Source organism: Micropterus dolomieu, linkage group LG17, assembly GCF_021292245.1.
Source record: "Micropterus dolomieu isolate WLL.071019.BEF.003 ecotype Adirondacks linkage group LG17, ASM2129224v1, whole genome shotgun sequence".
Lineage (NCBI taxonomy): Eukaryota > Metazoa > Chordata > Actinopteri > Centrarchiformes > Centrarchidae > Micropterus > Micropterus dolomieu.
In genome coordinates, this window is record NC_060166.1 from 35,477,950 (window position 1) to 35,493,138 (window position 15,189).

The window sequence follows — 15,189 nt, forward strand, 5'->3', positions numbered from 1 at the left end:
CAGCTAATCCCTACCTGGGTCTCTTCAGCTAATTTAACCTCCCCCTAGCTCACAACTGCCGACCATGTGTAACCACACCAGCCCAGGACCTCCCCATCTAGCATTTTCACCTCCAAGATCGTCTGAGACCAGCCACCCGGACATCTGCTGCAACAATCGGTTTGCATAACCAAAGAATTTCTGCACAAACTGTCAGTAACCGTCTCAGGGAAGCTCATCTGCATGCTCGACGTCCTCATCGGGGTCTCGACCTGACTCCAGTTAGTCGTCATAACCGGCTTTGGTGGGCAAATGCTCACATTTGATGGCATTTGGCACATGCTCTGGATCGGCGTACACGACAGCATGTTCCAGGTCCTGCCAATATCCAGCAACTTCGCACAGCCATTGAAGAGTAGTGGACCAACATTCCACAGGCCACAATCAAAAACCTGATCCACTCTATGCGAAGGAGATGTGTTGCACTGAGTGAGGCAAATGGTGGTCACACCAGATACTGACTTGTTTCCGGACCCCCCCAGACCACCCCAATACAGTGAAACTGCACATTTTCGAGTCTGACTGACTTCAGATAACACTACTATTTCGGCAAAAAATCCCACCACAAATCCAAACACATATTAACTTCAGCAGTTCCAGTAAAGTGCAGCTCACAGTTCCAAACAGAGAAAGGTTGCGCTTCAGTTTTTTGATTATTATATCAGATGGGCAGAATTGATTAGCGCACAGCATAGCGTCCTAGGCAACGGCCTATGTCGCCTATGCCACGGCTGGTCCTGAATGTAAAGGTTTCCATATACTGATCAAATGATATGCTGAAGTAAAAAGGTGATCATTGATTGAGGTTTTTGTACCTGAAATTTGCTGTAGCTTCTAGATAAATTTTGTTCCCATAAAGACCATTACCACATAACCAAATTAATATGAATCAGAAAACTAGAATACCACTTCAAGAGCAGTATGAAATCCAGAATTTCCTGTAAAAAGGGTGACATTTATATATAGTATATTTAAAATAATGGGGAAACATTCCTCTGTAACTGTAACATACAAATAAATACAGGATAAGCTTGACAAAGTGAAGCATCTCATATTTATGAATATGAGATGCTGTATATTTAAGTCACAGATTTTATTTTTCACCACCTGTGGTGTCAGTTTTTAATAGGGACAAAAAAGGAATTGCAATATGGACCCTCCATATCTGAGCCACATATAAGGCCACAGTTGGAATTGGATGATAAAGTGAAGCAGATCAGACCAGTGATTTCACCCACCTCAATATCCAGTACAGGGAGAGAATGAGGAGGATGGCGACTATAATCATGCGTTTCTTTTGTTGAAATTTCATTTGTGGAGGCTAATCAAGGTGGACATACATAATGCCTCAGTTCTGCTGCATTTGGCTCATCAGTGTCTCCCTGATCCAGGCGCAGATACCTGGAAAAGCAGAATTACAGTCCCCTCCAAAGGTATCAGAATGGTAAGGCCTTTGTTTTTGTTGTTCACTTTGGGTTAGCTCTCATCTCATACTCATCTTTTGATCTTAAACCCAAATGTCTTCAGTGAACAACAAAAGGCAAAAGGAATTTGCCTTACCGTTCCAATACTTTTGGAGGGGACTGTAAGTGATTGATGCTTATATTTTCCTCACATGCTTCAGCTCCAACTTCTCAGACATCCTCAGTGGAGAAACAAGGCCTGTAGGGAATACAGTGTTCATTTCATTCCACAATAGGAGATAAACTGAACAAATTAACATCCCCTTATTGCAAACACACAAAACACAGGCAGCACTCAACCTAACATTTGTGTCTAGTGCATTGGCAGGTTTAAGAACGTGGAGTGTGATAAAACATACTACAATAGGTAGTGATAACTAACCTGTAATATCTAAGTAAGCTGTTATTGAAGGTTATTATAATAATGGAAAGAAAATTCCCAGATAGAAATTGGGCAAGGCTAACTGGGGTGCTTTCCAAGAGATCAGTGCAAACAGATGCAGAAGCAAGGTGTTGGGATTGTTTTATAGAGTTTGGCATATTGGCCTTTAGCATGGAAACGAGCTATGATAGATAGATAGATAGATGATGGTAGAGCTTATAATTGGGTTATGAACCTTTTATTTGAAAGTAACTGGTGCAGAATACTCCAGTGTATATCGGGTGGAGAATGGGACTCCGCAAGGTAGTGTGTGTAGCCCGCTGTTATTCAATATAATGATAAATGACATCTTCTCTTATGTTGAACAAAGCGTAGGGAAACATTTGTAAGCAGATGACGGGGCTGGGTAAGTGGCTGCAGAGTCTCACGTCAGTAAGAAAATGCAGGCAGCAATGGTTAAGGTTGAAAATTTGGCAAATAAATGGGGATTTAAAGTATCTGTAGCTAAAATACATGTTTCACAAGGCGGCATAAAGTCACACCTATTTCCCTGACACACAATCTCTTGAGCAAGTTAAAGGTACAGTGGGTAATATTTCTGAGGACCTATTAACAGAAATGCAACATAAAATGCATAACTATGTTTTCAGTGGTGTGTAAAGACCTTGCATATTAAACCATTATGTTTTTATTACCTTAGAATGAGCCATTTAGATCTACATAACCGTGGGTACTCCCTTCCATGGATGTCGCCACGTTGCGTCTTCATGTTTATCGGAAAACGGACAAGCAGCGCTACAGAGCATGTTTCGTCACTATGTTCTTCTTGTTCTACTTCTGGTAGAATTCATGCAGTGTAGACACTCATCACCACGTTGAATACATATGTTTGAAGAAGAAGTAATAATATACAGCAGGGGTCGGCAAATAAGTGTTGCATTGTATCAACCGTTAGATGGTGGGTGAGAATATAACACATAATATTTGATCCTGTTGTTATGGTGTTCATTTAGCTCAATCAGTAAAGCACTGGACTCTCACCTGTGTGTTCGATCCCACCTCAGGACAATTTTTTTCTCTCCAACAAAGACTCTGCAGCGACTGTGTTTCAGGCTCACATTGCTGCGTGTGCTGCACTGTTTTGGTTTCGGTTACATTTAGGGGAATCACGTTTTCTGACAGCTCTTTCAGAGATGTGTCAAGCAAGCTACAGACACTTTCAACGTTGTTCAGAAGTTTTCCAAGTAAAAGCTCTCAATTCAACTCCAAGTAAAGCATTACAGCAAACAAGCTGCTTGCGCTTTTATTTTGCAGGCAAAACCACTAATGATCAAGTTAATGTCACATTAAATTGCTGTGGAAGTTCAGGTTAACAGCTACTTACGGGAATTTTCAAGAGGGTCCAACTGCAGACCTCCACTGTGGAAACACTTCCGGTGCAGACCTCCACTCTCGGGTCGGCTCCACTGTCAGGATAGGAAATACATACAAAAAATACAAAATAAAATTGTGCGATTTGACAGGAAACGTATTCAAAAATAATACATTTTAATCATGCAGACACTTCTCGGGGAAGGGATTTTGTTATTGAGTCTCAGTAAAGAATTTATTTAATTCAGGGTTATTAGTTCTACATTAACATTATTGGGGAGGGGTTTACCCAAGCCTGTATTTCTAAAGGCCCAGAGTGACCAACAGCGACAGATCTACCAACCAATCAGATGTGATTGAGGATTTGGTGATGTCATTTGTTTCACCCAGTGACTGAGAAACTAGGTCGGGTCGCTGCCGTTTTTCTTGTGGTAAGTAGAGTCGTTAACACCTCCACCAATTTCTTAATAAATCTACCTAAACAAACCTCCTTTATTGACTGACTACTCTCTGCTGTCAATAGACACCTTTTGTCCTGTGTCAGCCACCGTAGCTGTCCTACGCTCCTTGAAAGGGTAGGGGCAGTAGTAGGACAGTTGGTTGCAATTCGCAACCTCACCGCTAGATATCACTAAATCTTACACACTGAACCATTAAAGCAGTTCAGGGTTTAAAAGTCATGAAGTCAACACAACTCTGTGAAGGCTTTTAGTTTTACACGACAATCTTTCGGCGACACCAGAGCCCTGAAAGACAGGCATCCAATGAGAGGCAGGGAAAAAAGGAGAATGACAGAAATACCTACTTTCACTTTCCATTAGGCTAATGGCAAATTAAATTATTATTTAGTTTCTTCAAAGCAATTGTAGGCTACGCACTGAATAAAAATCTTAGTCAGATAATCAGTGGATTGGTGGATCGATGTCTGACAGATAACTTTTTTAATTGAAAATCACCAGTGAAACTAATCTTGGCTTTCACTCAGGTTACCAGCTTTAATTTATTCAGGAAACAATCATTTTTTGATCTGCATAGGCAGATGGACAACAACAGTCCTGTTGGGCTTTACACATGACGCACAGACAGAGTTGGGAAGTAATCGATTACATGTAAAAAAAGGTTTTTTAAGTAACTGTATTCTGTTACAGAAAAAAAAAGACATAATCAGATCACAGGTACAGTTTGTAAAATCGGGTATTACTCATTGGGATTACTTTAAGCAGAATGTTTCCATAAAAATGGAATCTGTCATACCGGGTAAAGACGCATCTTTGTGGCCAGTGTAACGTAAATAATTTATTTATTGACCTGTTTAAAGAAAATGGGCCAACGACCGGCCCATAGAGCACAGACAGTGGCCTATTGTGGCCTCTGTTTCATGCGTTGCGCATGCTAAAAAAAAAGTCTTCAGACAGAGGCCGCCAAATGCGTGAAAATAACCGATTGGGGTAGGGTTAACCGGTATGTTTGCTACTGGGGCTGCAGTACCCAACATTGTGCAGGCACAGGCACTTGAAGGAGTGAAGGAGAGCCTTGGCCACTGCAAGGCGGAGGAGGAGGAGTGAGACAGCGAAGCAGAGTCACTGTGATATTGCTGAGGGACAGAGAGAGCAAGAGGACAGTGGAGGAGAAACGGTAAGCATGGAGTAGCTCAACCTCTAGGGACCTGTTTAAAATGGCAGATGTTGTCCCCCTCACCTTTTGAAAGCATTTGTTAAAAATTTTCTGAAAAACAACTTGCAATAAGAAATGTTAATTAATGCTATAAGAAAGGTTTATTTGCACAGTAAAAAAGCTAGACATAACATTCACATTTTAAATATAGAAGAAACATCTGCGTGCAAAAATAATAAGCTACTGATTACTGCATTATATTCTATTCTATTTTTTTCTCACCTGCCACCTGAATTTCCCTTTATTTATATAAAGACTTTTTTCACCACATTTCCACCATAAATTGGGGCAGTAAATGCCTCAAGAATGCAGGAAATTAAGTTTTAAATGCTCAAAATCTTCTGGGGGAGAAACCCCCAAGATATATTGTATATTATATCACTAAATAATTTTTCTAAATAGTATTAAAATATGCTCTTGTCTTGTTCTCATGACCCCAATCTTTTGCAGTGTCATGTCTCAAGTGTTTTGTCACACCCGTAATATGAGCCCTTAAATGTCCCCACCCCTTTTCAACACAAAGTGATGCCCTTGTGTAGAGTGATGATTATCTCAATTAAGGTCAATGATTATAGCATAATCATAACGCTATTATAAAGTGAGACTGTCACCTGGTGATTCCTCTCAGCGCTGCATAAGCTATTTGAGATTTTTTTCGTAGAAGTCTTAACTGAGATGAAGTTATTTTGTCAGAATCGCGTTGGCTAATACCACGCTGCTGTGAAAATGACTTGTACACTCTAAAAACTATTACTGGGAAGAAATTAATTTTATTGGTGAATTTTATTTACACTTAAAAATATTGAGTAAATTTAAAAGCTGAGAAATCAATTTAAAATACCTAATGAATTTAGTAAATGTAAGTTAAAAAATTAAGTAGATCTGAATATAAAAATTTAGTATACTGACAGATAAAATTGAGTAGATATAATTAAAATCTTAGCTCAATGTAACAGTAATACTTGAGTAGATATAACTGAAACAAATATTCAATGTTATACCTGAATTCAATTTATATTTTATCAATTATTAAAATAAATATATGTTACATGTATTTGTTGTTTTTTTTTTAGCTATATTTTTCCTTTATGTCTAGGAGTACAATACACTTCTAAAAAGCAAAGCAACTGAACACATCACATTTTAATTAGACATTTATTTGTGCAATCACTTTACAAAATGACAATATAAATTACAAATGACATATGTCCACACTATAAAAAGTGAGCTCAACTATGCGTATTAGTAAGCTGCCTCTCAAAAATGGGTGAAATGCGTCCAGTATCTACAGTTTGAGAAATAGAATATGACCGGGGTATTTAATGAAAATTCAAAGAGGCCCAGTTAGAGAAGATTTCACGAAGCTAAGGTCCGGAACATCATAACGACTAACTTGTGTTATCATTCAGTGTCATAACGTATAGTAGCATCAACATGTGTTTTTGTCAACAACTGACAAATAATATTTCAACAATATTTCAGTTTTCACATCTAACTGGGGGAATAAATACTCAGAATTTAAGTAAACTAAAATCAAGTGCTTAATTTCAGAAAAAAAGAAATAAAAAGTGTAGCTTGAAGTGTGGTCTCAACCAATTTTATAATAAACACTCAACATCTTAACAAATGAACAGCTTTAATGCCTCTTCTTTTATTCCCTCATATAAACCACTTCCCTACTTTCTCTTGTTCAGTGAGAAACGTAAGCTCTGGCTAGGATTGGAGATACCTGAGATATTGTGGTTTTTAACTGCCCATGGGGAGGATGTACTGTACATGTGAGATTCTGTACATTCATTAAAAGCCATGTGAGGTCTCTTCTCTTTCATCTCGTCCCTTCATTAACTTTCACCCTTGCGGACTCGACTCGCAATGCTTATCAGAATGCATAAATTTGATTGGCTGAGCAGCATCACATGAGAAGATTGGAAAACATGCGATTAGTCTGTGAGTTTCCTGGGCCGCTAAGCCAGTACAGTAAATGCAAGAAAAGCTGTTAAAGAAACGCTCCGTCACGAGGTAGTAAGTCTCAATTATAAATCGGCTGTGGGTCTGCGGTCCGGAGAGGACGGAGTCTGGGTCCGGATCCGGACCGTGCTCCGCCAATTAGTGACCTTTGGAATATGACATTCATAAGTATGTTTTCATTAGGGTATAATCACCTATAATGAGCATTTTTATGTGTACAGACATTACAGGTTTTCTTCCTCAGACTCCGCCACGTTACACCGTCATGTTTCTACAGTAGTGGAGAACAGAAAACCAAAGGCTGGATCTAGGTAGGGCCAAGTGTGTAGGAGAAACTGGCTGTTTTCACACACAGGCAGTCTGTTTTGCCTACAGGATTATTATAAATCAACAGTTATAGGATATTTCTCTGTCAAATTCGTCCTTGATAATTTCTTTTCATTGGGTTTAATGATTATGATAAAACAAAAAATCAGCCCTAAACCCCATCTAGCTGACAACACAGCCCTAAAAAGAACACCAAAGGAATGGCACCTTCTTCTCACCCTTTTAGACACTTCCAACACAGGTTTGCACTGCCTGTTTGGTTGACCTGTTACACGTTCATAACGTTTTCAACTCCGTTTTTTTCATGAAAAAAACTCACGTTTTGGACGTGCGTTTTGATGGCTATCACACATAAAGGATTTCCAAGTTCATTCAAAAAAATGCACATTTTGGACGTGTCTTTTAGGTGAACGGAGTAAACTGTAAATTCATTTATCAAAACCAGTATGAGTTATTTTCATTAAATTTAAAAAAGATCAATTCAGCCCAGGTTTAGAATGTGTCTAGTGCAGCAACAATAAAGCAAAGTCACTATATGCGATCTAAAATGTCAATAAAATAAATCAAAATACTAATTTTAGAAATAATGTCCAAACATCAGTTACTCATCCTGTCCCCCTCCAACATCTGCTACTCAGGTGATTCACTGGTTTGTCTCAGCCTCATAAGCAGTTAAACTGCATACAGACAGCATTCCCTGCACCTTGTTCAGCAAAATTCTGTTTGCTTTCCAAGCGTGCTATTGTTGTAACTATTGTGGAAAAGCAGATGGAAATATCGCTTTCAACAAGAGAAAAACATCTTTTCATGTAGTTGTCTCCCGACTGTCTGCCCTGTGTGTGTGTGCGCAGGATCTCAGCTCTGCTCACGCCATGCCTGGACAAACCCCCCCTTGTGTGCTTGCCACTCTGTCTTGTTGGAACATATCACCCAGCCTTCTGTTGCACATCTCAATAAAATCCTTTGTTACCCCTTTTGAGCTGTTCCGAGTCTGCCGTTGCCCTTGTCGCCCCCAGAATCCGTGGCGGTGTACGCACAACCACCAATGGCGTGACGTGGGAGGGGCAAACTGATCCACGTGTAAGAGGCTGGGGGCAGAATGGGGGGCCCCGCAGCAGTGTAGGCGCAGAATTTATGGGTTAATTTTCTTGAAATGCAAGAGCACTGGTTTAGATTCAACGGTGATAAAATTTAAGCATTAAAGACTGCATTTCCTGCATTCTGGTGAAAATTTCTGCACCAATTTATGGTGGAAATGTCTTAATCTACATACAGGGAAACACAATATTCAGGCGGCAGGTAACAATTCAAAATGTAAAAAGTATAGAATATAATGCAGCCTTTCAGGCATTATGTAGCTATTTAAATGTTTTCTCCGGTTGACCAACTATTCCAATCTAATAAATCCCTGAGTCAGGACACACCTTCCCTCATCTCTCCCACATATGATCTATGTTCTCTGACGTGGAGAAAAAAGTAACACATCATTATTAGACTTAAAAATCTTGTGAAATTTTAACTGTCCTTTACTCTGCTCTGTATTAGCATACCTTATTGTTCCACTGGTAGTTTCCCCTGATAGACCGTTTTCCTAAACAGTTTGGGGCTTCATGTTGCCAGTGAAACCGAAACCAACCGAAAACACTACTGATCGGGCAATAAATCCACACACGTAAACTTCAGCAGCTCCGATGCAGCTCACAGTCCCAAACAGAGAAAAGTTGTCCTTTTTAGTTTTTAGATACATTGCAAAACTGTACCAGCTACGTTTCCACTCGTCACAGCGTTAGTTATGGACTGTGACTCCAGATTCTATGAGTAGCCTCTAGGCGCAGCCCTCTAATGCCACGGGCCTTTCTCATTTCCCAAATGTGTGCCTCCTCGACCCTCGTATCTTTTGTCTCTCCCACCCGAGATGCGAGCTGGAGGAGTCGAGGAGGAGACGCGAGGAGAGGAAACAGGCATTTAACGAAATGAGATGTCCTTTCCTCGGTGCCATCATTTTAAAAGCGACAATGTTGCACAGCTACATCATCTGTCCACTGTTTGAGTCTGCCGCTATGATTTATGTCAGATGAGCAGACCAGCTGTTGGCACTAGTATACAGAGCCGGCGTCAGACTGAGCTCAGCAGGGGGGGCATTTATTTTCAATGGGTGAGCACCAGGGGCATTTCCAGGCTCTTGAAACATTGGAGGATTAGCCCAGCCCAGAAATCCTTCATGTTTTCACCTGAAGACAATCCCAGCTGACATCGCGCGAAAGGCAGGGTACACCTTGGACAGGTCGCCAGTCATATAAATACATTTATTATGATTTTTATAATAACAACTAATAATAATTAACACTGCTAATTTTAATTAGGGGGTCCTCTGCCTGGAAAATATGGCCATTAAACACTTGATTTCCTGCATCTGATGAATCTTTTTATTGCTCTGCTTATATGGTAGTAGGTTTCCCCCTTCAGACCGTCTGACAGACACAGAGCCCGTCTGGGACTGTACTGGATGAGACGAGCGTACTGCTCTTCATCAGAGGTAGAAAACCCCAAACTGAAAAGTCTTGTGATAAGGCAGAAATATCGCCACACATCCACACAAATGTTAACTTCAGCACCTCTGATAAAGTGCAGCTCACTGCCGCTTCAGATGGAATGAAGCATCCTGGAGCAGAGAGACAGTCAAACAGAGCAAAGTTTCTCTGAGCGAGGGGGACAGAGACAGCAGGACAAAGAGCGTCAGGTGTGTCACGTTATTCTCTCACTACTTTGTGTATATACTCTGACTGACAACATTTATATTTAAATGTTTTTGATTACAATGTTGCTAGAGACAATTCAGAAGTGGCTGACAAGAATCCGTGTATAGTTTGTTCTTTCATTATTTTGTTTCAAAACCAAAATTGGTAAAACCAAAAAAACAACTTGTTTTTTTGTTTTTTCCGATTTGGATTTCCGCCGCTACAGTTGCTTTAAACTCCTGTGTTGCATTCAGTACTTTATTTTAAGTCTACCTCCCCTTTACTCTGCTGTGCATTAGCCTACCTTATGACTCTTTAGACCGTTTGTCCGACACAGTTTGGGGCATGTGAAACCAAAACCAACTGAAAACACAGGCAAAAATAAACCAACAGAGAACACTACTGATCACCACTGCATGAATTATACTAGAAGTAGAACAAGAAGAACATAGTGACGAAACATGCTCTGTAGCGTTGCTTGTCCGTTTTCCGATAATGTAGAAACATGAAGGCGCAACGTAGCGCCCATTTAACTTGCTCAAGAGATTGTGTGTCAGGGAAATAGGTGTGACTTTATGCCGCCTTGTGAAACATGTGTTTTAGCTACAGATACTTTAAATCCCCATTTATTTGCCAAATTTTCAACCTTAACCATTGTTGCCTGCATTTTCTTACTGACGTGAGACTCTTTGCAGCCTCTTACCCAGCCACGTCATCTGCTTACAAATATTTCCCTACGCTTTGTTCAACATAAGAGAAGATGTCATTTATCATTATATTGAATAACAGCGGGCTACACACACTACCTTGCGGAGTCCCATTCTCCACCCGATATACACTGGAGTATTCTGTATATGAATTCTGGTTCATAACCCAATTATAAGCTCTACCATCATCTATCTATCTATCTATCTATCATAGCTCGTTTCCACGCTAAAGGCCAATATGCCAAACTCTATAAAACAATCCCAACACCTTGCTTCTGCATCTGTTTGCACTGATCTCTTGGAAAGCACCCCAGTTAGCCTTGCCCAATTTCTATCTGGGAATTTTCTATAATAGTTATTATAATAACCTTCAATAACAGCTTACTTAGATATTACAGGTTAGTTATCACTACCTATTGTAGTATGTTTTATCACACTCCACGTGCTTAAACCTCCCAATGCACTAGACACAAATGTTAGGTCGAGTGCTGCATTCTATATTTGTGATGCTATTCCAGGCTTTTACCGCAGCTTCTTTCACTTCTTGTTTGTTGCGGGGTGTTACTCCCTTCAGTCTCCTTTTAAGAAGGTGAAATGCAGATCTATTGGGTTAAGGTCAGGTGACTGACTTGGCCAGTCTAAAACCTTCCACTTGTTTCCCCTGATGAATTCCTTTGTTTTGTTGGCAGTGTGCTTTGGGTCACTGTCCTGCCGTATGATAAACTTCTTCCCTATTAGTTTCAATGGCAGACAAAATGTTTCTGATGTTTTGGGAGTTTTCTTCACAGCTCTCACCATATTTCTGTCATCAACTACTGTTGTTTTCCTTGGCCGACCTGTTGGACGTCTGTTGCTCAGTACACCAGTATTTTTTTCCTTTTTCAGGACATTCCAAATTGTTGTGCTTGCTACGCCCAATGTTTGTCCAATGGCTCTGGTCGGTTTTCCTTCTTTTCTTAGCTTGACAATGGCTTGCTTTCCTCTCATAGACAGCTCTCTGGTATTCATGTTGGTTTATACTCTTTAACAGGAAATGCAGTCTTTATAGGTTTGAACCAAGGATGAAAATTTAGACTAGTCATGCAGAGCTATTTAATGTTTGGACAATGAACTTAAAAGGCAACATCTGGGCAACAAGAAACATCTGTCAGTCACATGTTCCAATAGTTTTGCTCACTTGAAAAATGGGTGGGTTCAAACAAACGGTGATATGTCCTGAGTTGTTTAACACGTCTAGATGTGAATACCAGGAAATAAAAGCTGAAATTCTGAACTCCTGTCTCATACTCATCTTTTGATCTTAAACCCAAAGTAAACAACAAAAACAAAGGAATTTGCCTTCCCGTTCCAATACTTTTGGAGGGGACTAAATATCTGTAGTCTAACTGTTAAGCTTAGATTGCCATGTAGCTTCAATCTGCACATTGTAACCTGCAGTGAATCACACAGAGACAGAGGGAAGGAGGAGAGGTGCTAGCTGCCTGAACTGTGTCTGTGTGGCTCTATCAGCGCACAGCAACATGAGGCCCAGTGCGACAATGCAGCAGCGGCGAATGTTAGGAATTATGTTGGGAATTATGTCCTAGTTAGGATCTTAAAGACATCCAGGTCAGTCTTTGGCTAGTGAGCAGTTTAACTCATCCTAACATTATAGTAGCTGTTGGCTGGTGTGGCACTTAGCAAACATCCTCAGGAAGTTGAGATCTTGATGTGGTAAATTATCTGTGCGGCCCACACTGTTTGTGACTCATAGTTCTTAAGTTATTGGATAAAACTGGTTGGTAACTTACAAGTAACACTTGCGGAAACCTTTGTGTCAAGTATGGTTTCTTTAGTATGTAATTATTTGAGATTTTGTTTTTTCTAGGGAGACATAAGAAAGAACAAAGACAGTAGAAGATTAAAAAATCTGGGTTTGTTGTAACAACAAAGAAAATGTTCAATTGTATTTATGTTTTCTTTGAATTTCAGTATTTGTCTGACACACACACACACACACACACACTCTGTAAAGGTTCTCGGTCATCCAGGTCATAGTTATCCAAAGAAGGTTAAAGTCAAGGGCAACTGGACTTGGTTGAAGATACTAGAAGACGTTTTGTCCCTCATCCGAGAGACTTCTTCAGTTCTGACTGAGTAGTAGGAAACTAACCTTTTTAACCTCTGTGGAGTCCTTTGGTTTTTTGAAATAATCTAAAATCAAACATTTGCTATAGAGACATGTGATTAGTTCATTTGCTTTCACACCACAAGCAAAAGGTCCACCCCTTTCAAGCCGTCTGGGTGCGCTTGTTTAGTCACCAGAGTTGACAGCTTTCACATCAGCCCAAATGAACCGTAGATAAGGGAGTTTTTGAGTCTAAAAGCTGAAGACACAATCCCAAAACCAGGGACGTGCACAGACATTTTGGTGGGCAGGGCCCAAGTAAAAAAGGGCTCTTCTCAAAAAAGTTTTTAAACAAAACAGTAAATACATTAACACAACTCTGACTTCCTTTCAATTTATTTTAATTCCCTCACACTCACACAATTGTTAAATACTCAACATTTTTACTTTTCTACAAAATAATCAGTTCACACAGAGACCACTGTTTTCTTTAGTATTCACTATAGGTTTATCACAGGAGCAGGCAACAGCAAAGGAAACTGTGCCACAATATGCATAATTTAAATACTTTAAGTACTTTTTGTTTCACAAGCAAGAAGCCAAATGAGTAAAGATAACTTTCAGCTTCACACAGCCAAGCAACAGAATACTGAATTGCCTGAATACATGAATGTACTAATCAAATGCATTATTATTGTTGCTATTATATTACACTTACCACACACACACACATACACGCGCACACACACACATATACACACACACACACTCACACACTCTAACTGACATGGACTTAGTTTCACATTTGAGAAATGCTGTCTGTATCAAGATCTATCAGCATACAACAAACTAATAGAATAGATAGTTATCAGATGAGGAGCCTACCATCAAAACTATGAAGTTACTGTTCAAAGAAGGACACTTTCTCATAGTAATAAATTTTGAGACTCTGGTCTATTTTGCTTCTGTGTCTTCTTTTACTGTAATGGAAATAAAACTTCAAGAATACACATTTAGTTGATGTTGGTTTTAAGCCTGCTACCCTCCATCTGTTTGCATCTGTAGATTTCTTCTAAATGAACCAAAACAAGCTAATCTGCATATTTACATAGAACATTTCAGAGGAAAATACTAAATATGCTTTAGTAATTTTGTTTATCCCGTTCACTTGTCAAATGTGTGCAAATTAGTGCATGTTAATTAGTCAACGCCTAATTTGCATATGAATGTGGCGATTGTGATGACGTTTTTTACTGTATTCACCTGTAGTGTCTCCATTCAGTACAGTACATCAGCCTGTATGGCCATGAGATATTGCCTTAGCTAAACTTCAGCTAACTTATTGCATTAGTTCAGCTCATGAGTCACGCATGTTAGCAAGTAGGCCTATATTGGCCTTTTGCCTTTTGTTTTTTCTTTTTCTTTTTCACTGGTAGTTTAGTCTTTTGTTCATACACTCACCTCCACACAAGCCAGAAGCTGGGAGGGGCTGCTGTCTGTCTGTCTGTGTGTTGTGCTGCTGCGGGAGTTCAGTTCAAGCCCCAACTGATGCTGACTCATATGAAATCCCTTGAGGACATTTATCAAATTTCACACAGCTCACTCTTCAGACACAAAATGCTGTGTACAACAGTTTTTTTTTGGTTGTTGTTTTTTTAAAATATGTACAGGTGCTGGTCATATAATTAGAATATCATCAAAAAGTTGATTTATTTCAGTAATTCCATTAAAAAAGTGAAACTTGTATAATGTATACATTCATTCTACACAGACTGATATATTTCAAGTGTTCATTCCTTTTAATTTTGATGATTATAACTGACAACTAATGAAACCCCCAAAATCAGTATCTCAGAAAATTTGAATATTGTGAAAAGGTTCAATATTGAAGACACCTGGTGCCACACTAATCAGCTAATTAACTCAAAACACCTGCAAAGGCCTTTAGATGGTCTCCCAGTCTAGTTCTGTAGGCTACACAATCATGGGGAAGACCGCTGACTTGACAGCTGTCCAAAAGACGACCACTGACACCTTGCACAAGGAGGGCAAGACACAAAAGGTCGTTGCTAAAGAGGCTGGCTGTTCACAGAGCTCTGTGTCCAAGCACATTAATAGAGAGGCGAAGGGAAGGAAAAGATGTGGTAGAAACAAAGTGTACAAGCAATAGGGATAACCGCACCCTGGAGAGGATTGTGAAACAAAACCCATTCAAAAATGTGGGGGAGATTCACAAAGAGTGGACTGCAGCTGGAGTCAGTGCTTCAAGAACCACCACGCACAGACGTATGCAAGACATGGGTTTCAGCTGTCGAATTCCTTGTGTCAAGCCACTCTTGAACAAGACACAGCGTCAGAAGCGTCTCGCCTGGACTAAAGACAAAAAGGACTGGACTGCTGCTGAGTGGTCCAA

The 15,189-nt window shown here is 39.8% G+C and overlaps 1 protein-coding gene across 5 annotated transcripts in view; it reads right to left on the reverse strand.

Annotated features, from left to right (window-relative positions):
• si:zfos-464b6.2 overlaps positions 1-15,189 on the reverse strand; it is a 37,776-nt gene that overhangs the window by 16,216 nt on the left and 6,371 nt on the right. For 2 of the 5 annotated variants that reach the window (XM_046074839.1, XM_046074838.1), the window contains 3 exons: positions 3,269-3,350; positions 1,600-1,701; positions 1,278-1,440 (listed from right to left, as the gene is read on the reverse strand). In XM_046074839.1, the coding sequence (XP_045930795.1) occupies positions 1,278-1,351 (74 nt within the window). In that variant the 5' untranslated portion in view covers positions 1,352-1,440; positions 1,600-1,701; positions 3,269-3,350. The remainder of the gene's footprint in view (positions 1-1,277; positions 1,441-1,599; positions 1,702-3,268; positions 3,351-15,189) is intronic. The other 3 variants (XM_046074842.1, XM_046074841.1, XM_046074843.1) reach the window with 3 other exon arrangements.